The 15,920-nt window shown below is 34.5% G+C and overlaps 2 protein-coding genes and 1 pseudogene across 5 annotated transcripts; 2 read left to right on the top strand and 1 right to left on the bottom strand.

The window, feature by feature from the left end:
• The first annotated feature begins 22 nt into the window (after positions 1–22).
• Positions 23–3,718, top strand: LOC103836180 (disease resistance protein RPS5). Of its 3 annotated transcripts, XM_009112419.3 has the most exons (4): positions 23–3,065; positions 3,145–3,276; positions 3,426–3,478; positions 3,550–3,718. In XM_009112419.3, exon 1 carries the CDS (start codon positions 273–275, stop codon positions 2,994–2,996), a length of 2,724 nt encoding a protein of 907 aa, XP_009110667.1. In that variant the 5' UTR covers positions 23–272; the 3' UTR covers positions 2,997–3,065; positions 3,145–3,276; positions 3,426–3,478; positions 3,550–3,718. The 3 variants fall into 3 exon arrangements, with proteins under 3 accessions (XP_009110667.1, XP_009110666.1, XP_033133738.1); XM_009112418.3 differs by having other exon boundaries at positions 3,426–3,643; XM_033277847.1 differs by lacking the exon at positions 3,145–3,276 and having other exon boundaries at positions 3,426–3,643.
• Positions 3,719–3,821: 103 nt separating this feature from the next.
• LOC103836176 lies at positions 3,822–6,107 on the top strand (annotated as a pseudogene).
• A 587-nt stretch (positions 6,108–6,694) lies between these two features.
• On the bottom strand, positions 6,695–14,920 carry LOC103836175 (NAC domain-containing protein 7). Of its 2 annotated transcripts, XM_009112414.3 has the most exons (5): positions 9,800–14,902; positions 8,841–9,028; positions 8,463–8,734; positions 8,091–8,369; positions 6,695–7,946 (listed from the first exon to the last, which is right to left on the bottom strand). In XM_009112414.3, exons 2-5 carry the CDS (start codon positions 8,998–9,000, stop codon positions 7,635–7,637), a joined length of 1,023 nt encoding a protein of 340 aa, XP_009110662.2. In that variant the 5' UTR covers positions 9,001–9,028; positions 9,800–14,902; the 3' UTR covers positions 6,695–7,634. The 2 variants fall into 2 exon arrangements, with proteins under 2 accessions (XP_009110662.2, XP_009110661.2); XM_009112413.3 differs by having other exon boundaries at positions 6,695–8,369; positions 9,800–14,920.
• Between the last annotated feature and the right edge of the window lie 1,000 nt (positions 14,921–15,920).

Raw genomic sequence — 15,920 nt, 5'->3', positions numbered from 1 at the left:
TTGTAACATATATGTATATATGTAAACATGAATCTCGCATCATCTCTCTCTCTCTACTATCCCTATATCTTTCTTGTTAAACGACCTCTTCTCATATGGAGAATGCATCTAATAATTATATGACTTAGTCAAAATACAGTTGGCTAGCCAGAGTTAACAATTTTAGTCTTTTAAGAATAGTCAAATATACGGTTGACCTCTTTGGATACTACTAGACAAGTCTTTTTAGATATTTTCTATTATGCACAGTAGCATTGACTTGTTCTTTCTTGATGCTAAAAAATCTTATCTCTTTCTCTCTCCTCTGTTGTGCAGAGATGGGCGGTTGTTTCTCTGTCTCGTTGCCATGTGATCAAGTGGTGAATCAATTTTCTCAGTGGTTATGCCTCAGGGGGCGTTATATCCACAACCTCCCCGAGAATATAGTTGCTCTTCAGCATGCCATGGCAATGCTCACGGCAAAGCTAGACGATGTGCTGAGAACAGTGGGCAGAGAGGAGTTTACAGGGCGTCAACAAAGGATTTCCCAAGTTCAGGTATGGCATGCTAATGTCCTAACCACCAAAAACAAAGTTGACGATCTGCTTAGTACTTATGAGGCTGAGCTTCAAAGGTTGTGCCTATGTGGTTTTTGCTCCAAAGATTTAAAACTGAGCTATCTTTATGGAAAAAATGTTAGCATTATGTTGACAGAAGTTGAGAAACGCAGTTCTCAAGGAGATTTTGATATGGTGGTTGAGGCAGCTACGTTTGGTGAGGTGGATGAGATCCCTATTCATCCCACCATTGTTGGTCAGGAAAGAATGCTTGAAAAGGCATGGACGCTTCTCATGGAAGATGGATCAGGGATGTTGGGTCTGTACGGTATGGGAGGAGTGGGGAAAACCACACTGCTCACACAGATCAACAATAAGTTTTCTGAAATAAGTGACAGGTTTGAAGTTGTGATATGGGTTGTTGTGTCTAAAAGTGCAACAGTCCGTAAGATTCAAAGAGACATAGCTCAAAAGGTTGGCCTTGTGGAGATGGGTTCGGGAGAGAAAGACGAGAACCAGAGAGCCCTTGACATCTACAATGTTCTTAGAAGAAGAAAGTTTGCGTTATTGTTGGATGACATATGGGAGAAAGTGGATTTAAAAGCGGTAGGAGTCCCCTACCCAACTAGAGATAATGGATGCAAGGTAGCATTCACAACTCGCTCTCGAGATGTGTGTGGCCGCATGGGGGTTGATGATCCAATGGAAGTTAGCTGTTTGCAACCAGACGAGTCGTGGGATCTGTTCCAAAGGACAGTTGGGGAAAACACACTGGGAAGTCATCCAGACATTCCAGAACTTGCGAGAAAAGTCGCTAGGAAATGCCGTGGCCTACCGTTAGCACTCAGTGTTATCGGTGAAACCATGGCATGCAAAAGGACAGTACATGAATGGTGTCATGCGGTTGACGTTTTGACATCATCTGCCACAGAATTTTCAGGTATGGAAGATGAGATCCTTCCTGTTTTGAAGTATAGCTATGATAATTTAAGTGGGGAGATGGTGAGATCATGCTTCCTCTATTGCTCTTTGTTTCCTGAAGATTATCATATTGACAAAGAGAGGCTGGTAGAGTACTGGATATGTGAGGGGTTCGTAAGTGAAAAGGAAAGTAGAGAGAGGACATTAAACCAAGGTTATGAGATCGTTGGTACACTTGTCCGTGCATGTTTGTTGATGGAGGAAAGAAAGGATAAATCATACGTGAAAATGCATGATGTGGTTCGTGAGATGGCGTTGTGGATATCATCTGATTTTGGTAATCAAAAGGAGAGATGTGTTGTGCGAGCTGGTGTTGGGTTGCGTGAAGTACCAAAACTCAAGGAGTGGGCTACTGTGAGAAAGATGTCTTTGATGAATAACGGGATTGAAGAGATCTTTGACAGTCACGAGTGTGGTGATCTTACAACTCTATTTCTACAAAGAAACGCGTTTGTAAAGATCTCGGGTGAGTTCTTTCGATGCATGCCTCATCTAGTTGTTTTGGATCTATCAGAGAATCACAGTCTTGAGGAACTACCAGAAGAAATATCAGAGTTGGGCTCTTTGAGATATTTGGACGTGTCATACACATGTGTAAATCAGCTACCGGTTGGTTTATGGGAACTGAAGAAGTTAATACATCTCAATCTGGAACACATGATCAGACTAGGGAGTGTTTCAGGGATATCAAGTTTGTGGAATTTGAGGACATTAGGACTACGAGGTTTGGTGCTAGATATGAGGCAAGTGAATGAGCTGGAACTCTTGGAACATCTACAAGTTGTAACCATAGATATATCATCGCCTTCGGTTGTGAAGCCATTGTTATGGTCTCATAGGTTGGTCGTGTGTATCAGAGAGGTTGATTTTAAGTACCTTGAGGAAGAATCAATGAGAGTCTTGACTTTGCCAACTATAGTCAATCTCCGTAGGCTCAGCATTAAAAGGTGTGGAATGAGGGAGATAGAGATAGAGAAGACAGCTTCTTCGTCATCATCATCATGGAACAAAATTCACACAGCTCCATACTTCTCAAACCTCTCTAAAGTCTTTATAACTAAATGTCATGGTCTTAAGGATTTGACGTGGCTGTTGTTTGCTCCAAACCTTGCTTTTCTCCAAGTTAGTTTCTCAGGGCAATTAGAGGATATAATTAACCAAGAGAAAGCTGCGAGTGTTGAGAATGCAGCTACCATTGTTCCTTTTAGGAGACTAGAAACGCTGCACCTATCTGCTTTACGTGGGCTCGAGAGAATCTATTGGAATGCTCTGCCGTTTCCATGTCTGAAAGTTATCCACGTTGAAAAATGTTGGAAGCTAAGAAAGCTTCCTTTGGATTCTAATAGTGGCGCCGGGGGTAAAGAACTGGTCCTAAGTTATGGAGACAGAGAATGGATAGAAAAGCTTGAATGGGAGGACCAAGCCACTCGAGTTCGTTTCTTAACTTCGTGCAGGTGGCACTGGCGAGCAACACAATGAACTTCACTTGCTTTTCTTCTTCTTTTTTTGCAAAACTTTATATCGTCAGTGGTTTCACGACATTTGCTGGTTTGTACAACTCTTGCTCTCTCCTATTATTTGCATAATTAAGTATTTTTCTTATCTCCATATTTGTATAATATGCTAGACGTTTCAATGCTCGTGTGTCGTGTCAAAGATGGCCGAAAGGTGAGGCACATACGTGGACCAGTTAGTGGAGAGTTTATGTATTGGATGAACATAGGACATTATCAGAAGCTTCGGGCAGAATGATTGTAATGTTAGTTCCTCTTCACTCTTTCTCTCTGTTCTTGGTTTAGCAATGTCAATGTACATAATGCTCATAAAACAATTGCACTTTTATGAAAGTTTTGGTTTACTTGTGTGGATGATTTGAAAGTGATGATGTTTGAACATTCTTTCTTACAGGGGGATTAACAAAGAGTGAAAGGCAGAACAGAGAAGATGCATACGCTGCTGTGGTAAGGCAATGCCAACACAACATCAAGTTATTGTAGTATATCTATTGGTTCTTATTGATGTTATGTTCCAGATATTGTTGGATATTTCTCTAACATCACGCGCAAGTGGAGCGGTCGAACAGAGCCCCGAAATATTAAAATAGAAAATGTAAAGATTTTTCAAAATATATGGATAAATTATGGTAAGAAACTTTAAAATTTTAGATATAATGCTAAATTTAGAACTTATAATTAAAAAAATCAGACAAAGTTATTAAATTTTAAAATTACATAAAATGTACGATTAAAAAAAATTAAAATTTTTTTTGAACATGACCTAAAATTAATTTGAGACGGCTACTAGGAACCAAGATCATACTTCCCAAGAGAAGATCAAGAACAGTGCAAACAAAGGCAGAAGATATTCAAGTGACATATGTGTGCACTATGCACATCTTGTCCAATCAAAGTGGATAAAAGATGGAAATCCTTCACACGGTCGGGATCATCTCTTCTTTACAAAATTGAGTGAACCGTTTGAGTTTAAATCCTTTTTAGGCCCATTAGTTTGGTCGGTGCATATAAAAGAAACCCTAGTACTACGGATGGTGGTAGGACTTGTGTTTGTTTAGGTTTGTTAGAGAGGATGTCGGGGAATGATGCGGTGAAGACAGCTAAAATAGTTGTGTGGTGGGACATGAAAGACTGTCCAATTCCTGAAGGGTATGATGCTCGTCAGGTACGTCCAAGTATAGAAAGGGCGTGCAAGAAAATAGGCTACTCTGGTCCTGTCTCCATCACTGCCTATGCCGACCAAACACAAACCCCTGATCACCACCTTCAAGCGCTCTCTTCCACTGGAGTCGCTGTTGCACATACCATATCCGGTTAGTCTTTTTTCTCTAATGGTAGTATATATATATATATATATATAACAAAACAGCTGACCTGATTGCTAAGGCAGCTTTGTTTTCAATTTCCTCCTCTGCAACGATTGTAGAATGACTCTAAGTTTCCTTTTAATATAAGTCTGTTTGCTCAAAAAAAATATATATAACAAAACAAAAAAACCCTACACTAGACATTATTATGTTCTTTTTTTACCATCCATTCACAGAATGTACGTGCAAACTCATGTACGAGATATTGTGGAATGGCGAGATCATAATCCACCTCCAGCTACAATGATGATCATATCCGATCACGTGGAAGGTGACTTCTCCTGGGATCTGGCCCGGCTACAACAGCGCACTAGATACAAACTTTTTATGGCTTATTCAGTCGAGACGTACAAAGATTTATTCCTGCTCCGTAATGCAGCATGGCTCTGGAAAAAATTACTAGAAGGAGGAGGCGCACCACTTGTGGCGGGTGGATTATCATCTGCCATGTTTTATTGCAAATCTTGCAAGTTCGATTGCCAAAGCCTGGAGAGATTCAGGAAGCATCTCTCGAGTTATAAGCATGGACGGGAAGAGTTTACAAGCGCTAGGTGGTACACAGGACTCGAATGTGTAACGAAGACGTGGAGAAGGAACTACAGGGCCACGCCTGAGCACGCGACAGCTAAAATTCAGGTTTTGTGGGACATGGTTAATTGTCCGATTCCAGAGGGGTATGATGCTCGTTTGGTCCGTCCAAGCATTTAAGAAGATAGGCTACTCTGGTCCTGTTTCTATCACTGCCTATGCCGACTATAAAGAAACCCCTCATCACCACCTCGTAGGGCTCTCTTCCACTGGAGTCGATCTTGCACATACCCTCTACTGGTACAAAGGCTCTCGCATGTACAACGATGTGAGGCAATGGGAAAATGATAATCCTGCTCCGGCTTCAGTGATGCTCATATCGGATGTGGATCGGGACGATTACATCCCGTCGCTTATTTCTCGTTATCTACAAAAGAGTAACTACAACTGTTTTTTGGCTTATTCGTTTAGGCCTTGTAAAATGACAGTCATGCTCACTTCCGCTGAATGGCTCTGGGAAAGCTTACTTTCAGTTTTTTCAGAGAAAAGAAGACGACACATTCTTAAGAATTGCAGTGAAAGTGCATCTACGGGAATGTTTTATTGCAAATTGTGCTACGACTGGGATTGCGAAAGCCTCGATGAGTTCACTAAGCATCTCTCTAGAAGTAAAACACATGCAAGGGAAGTACGCATCCTCTCCCTCTCTCTCTGTGTATCAATAGATTGTTCCATTGTCTAACCATTTTGAGCAATAACCTCTTAATACTCGTTGTCGAATAGAATTATTTCGCATTCTGATTTTCTCGATCGCGAGCGCACGCTAACTAAAATATCCAACTACAATCATGAGGCAAGTTTTTCTTAATGATATAGTGTTATAGATTTTAAAAAAAAATGTAATTCATGTCCAAATACTCATTGTTTCATATACATGGTGTAGATAGGATATTCTCCCAAGAACAAACGTATGAGGAAAGCACCCCTGAAGTGAAGTGAAGCTCTTATATTCCTTTCTAGTCTATGTTTCCTTTTGTTTGTTTAAACCCAATGCTTGTTTAAATTAAATGGAATGGTGTTTTTTTTCTTCCGTTTATTGAACTTCTTAAACAACAAATGGTCTTGGGATTTGTGGCCTAAGTAAAAAATAAAGTAAAAGACACACTGGTGATGATAGTTCACATGCCTCTGTCTCATTTTATGCTAAATGTTTCCTTTATGATTTCAGATCGGTGTAGACAACTTTGGCGATTTATTCCTTCTGATCAATTTTTATTTTTATTTTTTTTGGAATGGGTAACTAGTTATTTGTTTTTATGATCGACAATAGTAAGAAATTTTTGATATATCCAAGCTTATCTGCTGGACCGTGTTTGTCAAACTTAAAGAGCACGCCCGAATTATGATGTCCCTTGCACCAAAATAAATGGCAAAGATTTTTTATCGTTTTCAAAATTTTCTTTTTTTTTTCTACAGATTTAAAAATGATCTTAGATCGACAAATGAGATAATATTCGTCGCTTTTCCATTGGAATCTCTTTCAGCATAGCGATATGGAGTTTCTTGTGTACGCGATGAAATTTCGTAGGGAATGTTATAATCGTCTCGGCTGGAATTCGCGACAAAGTTTACAAAAACTTTTCTTTTTAATAGAGTTTACAACTATGTAGGAAAAATTTAATACATTAGACACACATGTATATGTTCAAACTGGTTCGAATCAACGTTGCATGTTGTAGAAAAAATTTCATGCATGTTGTAACAAATATTAGTCATAAATTCATAAATTCATTTAATTGCAGTGAAAATGTACTACACGAAGTAAATTGTAATATACGGTTTCCTTTTGTGTCAACCTTGAAAAAACATAATAATTGTTAAATTCTTCATGAGATAAATAAATAAAAAAAGTAAATGCTTCAACTTCTTCTTTTGAGACCAGAAGAAACAAAAATAAAAGCATTCCTTCTTTCTCCACTGCCTGTCTCTATATAACATAATCTTGACTCGAGCCAATATGTAAATATTTTTTTTGTATCTCCTTAAAACCACATTCTTCTCCATCTTCCTTACATGCACTCACTATTTATGGTTGTACATACCCATCAAGCTTCCTTGGAATTATTATCCCTATGAACACAACTCTGGTAAGTGGCAGACTACATGCATGTGTCATTTGAGTACTCTTCTGAATTTTCTGTATATACCTGTGACTTGCGTAGATTAATGTCTTTATGCTGCTATTGTTGTACATGTTCAAATTATATACAAACATAATTAAGGCATAATTTTTCAGAATACCAAATTCAATAATCTTGAATTCTAAAGAACAAACTGAGATGTGATTATGTGATTATAGTACAGCGAGAAGCCGAGGCAAATAAAATTGAAATAGCTCTTTTTGTGGGTGTATATGTGTGTATATATATATTTAACTAGCAGATTATTTAAAAACTAAAATGATAAGAAGAGATAATTGTCTCTTTTTCAAAAAACATATGGGAGTTACATTTAGATTATAATTTATATGGTTAATCTTATCAAGTACAAATATATATGCATATAACATAAGTTCAATAATGTAGTAATTAAGAATCAATCAAAGCAAATATAATTATGTACCGTCATCATCATCTACACTTAATTAGTGTTCGTGTGTACGTATATATATGTGGATATATGCATTTATATGATATATTAATTTCTGCTCACTTCCATAGGTCAATCTGACAACTCGAAGAAGTAGAAGCAGCATATTCTTCTCCCATGTCGGAAACTCTTTCCTGATCTTTTTCTTCATCAACTTGGTACTCCATGTTGCTTGTGTCATTGGCATTGTTCTGTTGAGAACCAGAAGCTGTGGCGGCCTCTTCGTTGCTTAGCTGAGAAGCGACGAATTTATCAAGAACTCTCCAGTCCGTAACCTGGTCCATCGCTTGCTCGTTCCCGCTATTCATGTATGGAGAGCTGAAAATCTGATTCCCTTGATTCAGTTGTTCCTCATGCGCGAGATTAGACTGCTGCAAGTTAGCAATACGGCTCGAGTTATTATCGTGGTTGCTTGAGATGCAATTACTATTATCTTGTTGGATCTTAGGGCTTTCAAGCTGAGGAAGTTGGAGGAATGATAAAGGAGATTCATGAAGAAAATGATGTTGTTGTACCAGGTGGTTGTATTGTAGCTCTTGCTTGCATGGCAAGTTAGGGTTGTTGAGAGCGTAAGCAGGTGCATTGAATCCATATGGTAAATGCTGTTGGTACTGATGCTGGTGCTGATGATGATGATTGGAGAGAATCCGCCGTGGACCGTTTGTCTCGAGCTCAGATGCCATAAAAGAGAGCTGGTCGTCATACCAATGTGAAGGCGATGAGTCGTAATCTCCCATTCGTCTCACTGCAGCCAATCTCTTCTTGAAAACCCTACACACAACCCAGCCTTCTTCCTACAACCAAATATCATATATGGGATTAACTCAAATGGTCTAGGAGATCACGATTGTGTGAAGAGAAGTTATGGTTTAGGGTTGATATAATACATGAGGAGTTCCATTTTCATCGGTTTCTAAGCGGTATTCATGCATGATCCAATCAGATTTTTGTCCATTTGGGGCTCTTCCTTTGTAAAATACAAGTGTTTTTCTCATACCAATAAGACTATGCCTCAAGTATATAGCCTTATCTCTTCCAGTGGCTTTCCAAAACCCTGCTTTAGTTGCTCTGTTGGTTCGAGTCCCCGTGGGATACTTTTTGTCTTTATGGCTAAAGAAGTACCAGTCACTTTGCTCCTCATGACCAATTTTGCACAACTCTATTTTTACAAAGAAATGAAATCAGTTTTAAAAAAAAACTTTTATTAGAAAATTAAAATAAAGAATGAAAGGCAATATATAGAGGCCATATGTGATGTGGCAAACCTTGAAGATCCCATGGCTCAATCTTGTAAAGATCAATGTCCTTTATGAAATCGATTTCTATTCTCTTGGATGCAACTTTTTTCCTCAGGTAGTAGTCTACAAGTTCTTCGTCTGTTGGGTGAAATCTAAAACCCGGAGGAACGTGTGAAAATGAATTCATACTTTCGACTTCGTAATTAATTAATAACCTGCTTATAAAAAAGTTTCCAAACAAACAAATCATGAAATTATAAACATAAGATTTAATGTTATAATAACAGTTACATATATTGTTAACATATTTATGTGATTTTGATAATGATTGTTATTTCTTAGTTAGCAGCTAGTTTTGTTACAACTATGATATATGAAGACCAATCACATGGTAAAACTATATTTCCCCGGAATGATTAAATTCATTTTTATTAGATTCACGGTAAATAATCAGTATAACAATTCCCATTTTTCATATGATGATAGTTTAAATTATACAGTTAGATGCGTGCACTATATATATTATGAACAAGATCGATCAATTAAAGTAAAAATCTGCTTAATTATTGATTCATTTGTATAACATCATCTTGGATATTTTATTGCATTTAAGTTAATGTAACCAAACAAGTAAAGTTCAGAAAATGAAGAGGAGAACAGCCTTTAAACTGAGGTTGGTTTTCTATATTCTTGTATAAAAGCGTATTAAAAATTCTAATCAACACAACGAAGATCGATTGATTTTCTATATTAAATTAATATTTAAGACTTAGATGATATTTTGCTTTGCTTGTAATATCAGCAAGATTAAGTATGATGAGATAAAATATGACGATGATAATCAAAGTGATTAACGAAGACGACGATAATGGATTAAAGATGATTCAAAAGTAAACACTTTTACCTAAACAAGAAAGAAAAACAAAGTATTTGTGAAGGTGATGATCGGAGAAGAATAAAAAGTTGATAGTGGATTAGGGTTTTACCTGAAGAAACTCTAGATAGACGATTATTCAGCTGAAACGAAATTTTGTGTGTTTTGGCTACTGTATGCTTCTCATCAGAAGTTTGAACACTTCAACACAAGACTAGGGAGAGAGAAGGGTCCCTGAAAGAAGAGGGGACAAGATTTGACAGTGCTTCTCTGGAATAGGTTACCGGAAGTAGATATCAGATCCCGAGAGAGAAAGAAAGAATGGGAAAAGGAGAAAGAGAGTAGGGTTTAATATAAAGAAGATCAATCGATGAAGAGCGCACAAAAGACACAAAAAAGAAGATGACAACCGTGTCCTAATAATCTATTATATTTTAGTTTCTTTATCTCTCTCTTTCCCTATCAATCATACTTTTCTTTTCTCTCTGAGTCTTCTTGCACCTAGAGAGAGAAAGACAGAGCGGGGCTTAATTTGTTGCAAAAGCTTCGGGAGTAGAGAGAGAAGGATAAGGGGGCGAAGTAGTATTTAGAGAGAGAGAGAGAGAGAGAGAGAGAGAGAGAGAGAGAGAGAGAGAGAGAGAGAGAGAGAGAGAGAGAGAGAGAGAGAGAGAGAGAGAGAGAGAGAGAGAGAGAGAGAGAGAGAGAGAGAGAGAGGTGGCAACATCCATTACCACCCACCAGCTCTTGATGGATATGCTTGGTCATCGCTATTAAGGTTCTTTCTTTTGTTTGTCCCTTTACATTTAGCTTATTTTATTAGTTTCAGTTAGGTCACTTTTTATGTCCAAAAATGTCTTATATCCATACTAAAAGTATCTCAAATATTGGCTTAATAGTATGTGTTTTGTCGAAATATCTATACATCCATAATTTTCAGATATTTTTTTCTTTTTTTTCTATAGAAACGGTAATTACTTGAACGTTTCTGCACAAAACACTAAATCCTAAAGACTATCATAATATTTTTTTGAGTAAATATCTGGATATTTCTTTAATTTGTTTTATTTCATAAATGTCGAAAAAAATGTTATAAGTTATCCACTAGCTACTTCATATAAGCTTAATTATGCAATCAAAATTTGAATATATACGACTAATTCATTCAAAACATAGTGTATCCATTATAATGTGAATTAACAATTTTCTTTTAAGGATCAAGTTGAATTTTTTATTTTCTAATTTTTTTTCTTAAAATTGAAATATTAAATATATCTACGTTATGCAATGTGATTCAGTAATTTAGTCCTAGGAACAAAAAAAACTCTTTAAATTATAATAGGTTTTTTCATTAAATGTGAAAGTAATTATTTCTGATCACAAATATATATATTCTTTTGGTAAACAAAAATTGGAACCAAAGTTTTCCAAAAGTAAATCTTGGAAAATTAACCTTCACTAAGATATTTAGTTTTTCTATGATATTTAGTTTAGTTTATTCTATGTCAAATCAATAACATAAACAAAACATCACAAAAGGATACTTAGTTTTTTCTATGATATTATTATTATTTTTTCAAAATTCACATAATATAAAAATATGTATCTACACTAAATGCATGTAAGAATTTGCACTCGCATAATCATTCCGACGAAACCAAACGTGGAGACATCCCAAAAATATTATGAAAGTGTATGTATTCTTCATGAAGATAACCTGCAAACTAAATTTGTATGATACTTTTGAAAAGTAATTATTACATATGTTTTTGTATACAATCTTGAATATTTTCATCATTTGGATGAGTCTGTTTTATGCATAATCAAGTGTAACATTAACACTAATTAGGTTCTCAAAATTTTAATAGTTAATATATATAAACGCATGATTTTAATTAATTAAAAATATTATTTATATTAAATTGTTTATCGTCCCAAAATTGAGTTTTAATCCATTTCTATCTATTTTTATTTTTCCATGTTAACCTGCATTTCTATCTCTTGTAAATTGAAATTAGTTTGATTAGTGTTATGCTATCTTCATCCTCTTACTGTTATGATTAAGAAAGAAAATGTGAGAATTATTCTCAAGGATAAAAGTACATTACAGTCTTAGGGTTTGTTTGGTGTAGTTTTGTTGGTCATCATTTAAACAATTAAGTAAAACTATTGCTCAGCTCAGAGCCGAAGACTCAATGACCGATCTATATAGGAAAATGAAAAAAAATCAAATTTTGTAAAAACAGCTGACGGATGTAAGTGGAAACCGGGACCCACAAAGGGAAAACGGAATGATGTGCTGACGTGGCGGCTGCTGGTCCGGCGTGAGCGAGCCCTCTATCATTAGTCTCACGATTTGCTGTTGCAGGCCGGTTGGTCTATGTGGGTCCCATCCCATTTCCCGTTCTCTTAACTTTCCTTAATTATTTTTACAACACCTTAATTTTTAAATTTTGTTTTCTTGCCGTCGTTTTTGGTATGAACGTCGCTTACATTTTGTTTACATTTTGTTTACGTGGTCCAATTAAAAGTTAAATCTGTGTAACTAAAATAAAATATACGTTTTTCCTATAACACAAACGAATTGTGCTAGCTAGTTCGAGTTTCCATAGCGTGGTCAAGTCATAACTAAAAGTCATCATGGATAACAACTAATGTAACTATTTGAGGTTGCAAAAAAAAAAAAAAAATCTAAAACTTGTAATGTATAACCATGGAAACTTGTCCTTGCTTCAGTTTTTTTTAAAAAAAATGCTGTATATGGTATTCACATACTTTTAGAGGCTCGGTAGTTCTTATAGTACTATACCCCACAATATATGAATTTGAACACAACACATGGGTATACTTTAACTTCCAACCAGGATGCGGGCATTTCCTTACAATAACTTGAGCAACTTATTGAATTCCGTCGACATCTTTTCTTGCATACTTTCCTTTTAGAATTGTCTAACATCTACCCGTGATCAATTTAGTTTGATTATTAATTTGCATAGTTTTCTAACATATCTAAATGAATATAACGTTGACATTATCATCTAATATTTTCGGTTAATATGAGTTTGATTCCCTATAATTTTGAAGCTAAAAAAAGGTCAGGTGTCAAAATGTCTCCCAATTTTCAACGACTGAGGCAAAACCCTCCGCACATAATTTTCTTTAGATATTTATTTACTTATTATTTTTTTTGACTAAGTGCTTAATAATTTACTTATTGTTGAATTCTGTAAAAACAATAAATTAGTTTTTTGGTCCACCAAAGACAAAAAAAATAAAATATATATATATAATGAAGAAAAATAGTCCATGTTAACTATATCAATATCGTGTAATCATTTAATTAATTAACCAACTAACCGGATAATATTTTAAAATACATATTAGGTCAGTTATACTTATAATATAGTTTGTGTTTTGGTAAGTTCATCTAATATCGGATGGTTCTGCGGCTGGTGTTAGGGACTTTGGGGCAACGATTTGGTGTGCAAAAGATCATATACTAATGAACTGCAATAAAGAATTAAAAGATAAGTAAATAGAGAGGAAGCAGGAAAAAAATCGTTTAGTTATATAGACATGTATATTTTATTTTATTTTGCTTTTGTGTGTTGTTGAAACGAAGCATAGAAGTGAAGCATAAGCAAAGGCTGGGATCCCAAAAGTGTCATTTTGGTCCCACTTCGCCTCTTGTCCATTGCCCATTTGATAGTGAAATTAAATTATTATAGGTTATTCCACACTTTTACAATTTATATTTCTACATACTAAAAATGGTATTTCTAGTTCATTTGTTGATTACTAGAATATACTGGTCGGAGCTAAGGCATAAATGACAGTCGTTTCATCAATTAATCTTCTTTTCGCTGCAGTTGATTATATTTTGGTATGTATACTAACTAATACAAGTTTTGGTTTGGATTGGTGAATGGTAAGCTCTCATTGGGCCACAAACCATATGTTGCCTATTAAAATAAGAACAAATTATTAATTTCTTTTCATATCGAATCCAAGATTATACGTTACAATTAATTAACCCACAAAATGGTCAATACAATACTTTTCAATAGATTCTGCTGCAACTGCAAGCTACCACTATGAATAGATATAATAAAGCTATCATTACAATGTTAGATTCCAGAAGAAGAATCTCCATCAATATTTATTGATACTACTGATTAATAGAAATTACCATACTGATTAATAGAAATTATCATGCTAAAATTTTCTAACTGATCAGATCTGAGTGTGTAAAACTTTCAAGACAACTAATATCCTATATACGCATGGGCCTATCACCTATGTGACACAATTTTCTTATAAAATCTAAAAAAATAGTTACCTTCAAAAATATCATGCCCCTATATATTATCTCATAACCTACAGTGACTATTTAACTCTTTATATTGTTAGTATAACTGAAACTAAAATTAAACGAACGCTCCAAGTCCAAGGCTTTTTAGTTTTAGGGTTTTGAAGGGAATTTAAGCATAACCACGTGGTGTAAATCCATCTGATGAGAAGATATATTTCTTCACAACTTGTCCCAAAAGCCCTAATCATACGAGAAGCCCTAAGAATCGAACCACGTGGGAAAGTTTGTTCCTTTCGTCAGTTTCTTGTCACATGAGAAAAACTTGTTACATGTGAAAGATTCTACCCGTATCCTACTCATTATTTGGTTGAATGGTACAGTTACGAATAGTTATGCTGCCGCTAGGCAGAAGCCAAATCGGTCGTCTAGTTATTCAGCTAACCAGATGCCAAATCTGAATCCAAAAAGTATCCAAGAATAAATATTAGATCAATTTGTGTCGACTCTCATGGCATATTAAATGAGTATTTCAACTGTGACATTTGTAGTTATCAATAGTAATTGTTTTAAATGTGTAACTACTAACTAGTGATCCAAATTTCTGAGACATATGATGTGATCTAAATATATAGATGTATGCTGCGAGACATAAAACGTCGCAAAACTTTTATTCGAACTAGTATTATATTAATTATTCGATTGTATGTGTAAACAAGAGAGTTTTAGATTCAAAGTATATGCTGCCCCAGTAAATAATTTTTAGATCCACCACTATATAAAAATGTAATTAGTAAAGCGCACATAACATTTTGATAGTTAGTATACTAGTTATCTATATTATTAAAGTTGAAGTACACATTGAGATTGTTTGGTAATATGGATAGTAGTTAAAAAATAGTATTGTTTGGAAACATGGATAGTAGTAAGTTAGGAAAAAAATAATGGGCTTATGCTACTAAAAATTGGAAGTACATTACATTATATTAAAAAGTAATGAGTCTATGTTATTTGATATATAATATATTCAAATCAAAATAGTAATTTAAAATTGATTTATATCAAAAACTAATTCAAATATATATATATATTCAAAATTTGATTTTTACTAACATATTTTCTAATAACTATTATAAAAATGTTTTCAATATATATAAGAAAAATACAATACAAAGCCCAATTTCAAACACCAACTTAAATTATGGTTTTTATATTTCACATTAAATTTTAAAATATAATATATGTGATTATTTATATGATTGTACATATAAAATATTATTAATTATAAGAAAACTTATTTGATGGTAAGTATAAAATACGATTAATTATATGATAACACATATTTTGTAACTTATGATGACACATATAGGATATATATATAATAGTGATTAGGGGTGGGCGTTCGGGTTCATTTTCGGGTCTTTTTGTGATTTCGTGTTCAGTTCAGATCTTTGAGGATTTGGTTCGGTTTTGGATAACCAATTTAAATAGGTTTGGTTTAAATATTTGGATAGAGAATTAATAATTATTTAAGTATTTTTGGAGTTTTGAGTATATCTTAACTATTTAAGATATTTATGTTTGATTATTTGTATATATTTTCAAGCATTTAAGCGAACTTAAAAGTTTACATCATATATATAAGTATTTAAACGAACTTAGAAGTTTACATCATATTTTCAAGCATTTAAGCGAACTTAAAAGTTTACATCATATATTTAAGTATTTTCGTTTGATTATTTGTATATATTTACATCATATATATTCTTGATATTTTTATATATATTAAATCTAAAAAAATTAATATATAAGTATATAAATCTATTTTGGATACCCAAAATATTTCGGTTCGGATCGGATAGATTTCAGTTCTTCAAATACCAAAATTTTGAATAATTGGGATATTTAATCAATTCTGGTTCAGATT

This window comes from Brassica rapa, chromosome A08, assembly GCF_000309985.2.
Source record: "Brassica rapa cultivar Chiifu-401-42 chromosome A08, CAAS_Brap_v3.01, whole genome shotgun sequence".
Classification (NCBI taxonomy): domain Eukaryota; kingdom Viridiplantae; phylum Streptophyta; class Magnoliopsida; order Brassicales; family Brassicaceae; genus Brassica; species Brassica rapa.
Note: the sequence above shows the minus strand (reverse complement) of the source record. Positions and strands in the feature narration are given on the sequence as shown.

Bases quoted from the DNA above. Each gene is read 5' to 3' on its own strand.
- LOC103836175 (XM_009112413.3), bottom strand. From the start codon at position 9,000: ATGAATTCATTTTCACACGTTCCTCCGGGTTTTAGATTTCACCCAACA. The intron at 8,735-8,840 runs GTTTGCCACATC...TTGTAAAAATAG, and splicing joins TGAGCCATGGGATCTTCAAG to AGTTGTGCAAAATTGGTCAT. The intron at 8,370-8,462 runs GTATTATATCAA...ATTTGGTTGTAG, and splicing joins ATGAAAATGGAACTCCTCAT to GAAGAAGGCTGGGTTGTGTG.
- LOC103836180 (XM_009112419.3), top strand. From the start codon at position 273: ATGCTAAAAAATCTTATCTCTTTCTCTCTCCTCTGTTGTGCAGAGATG.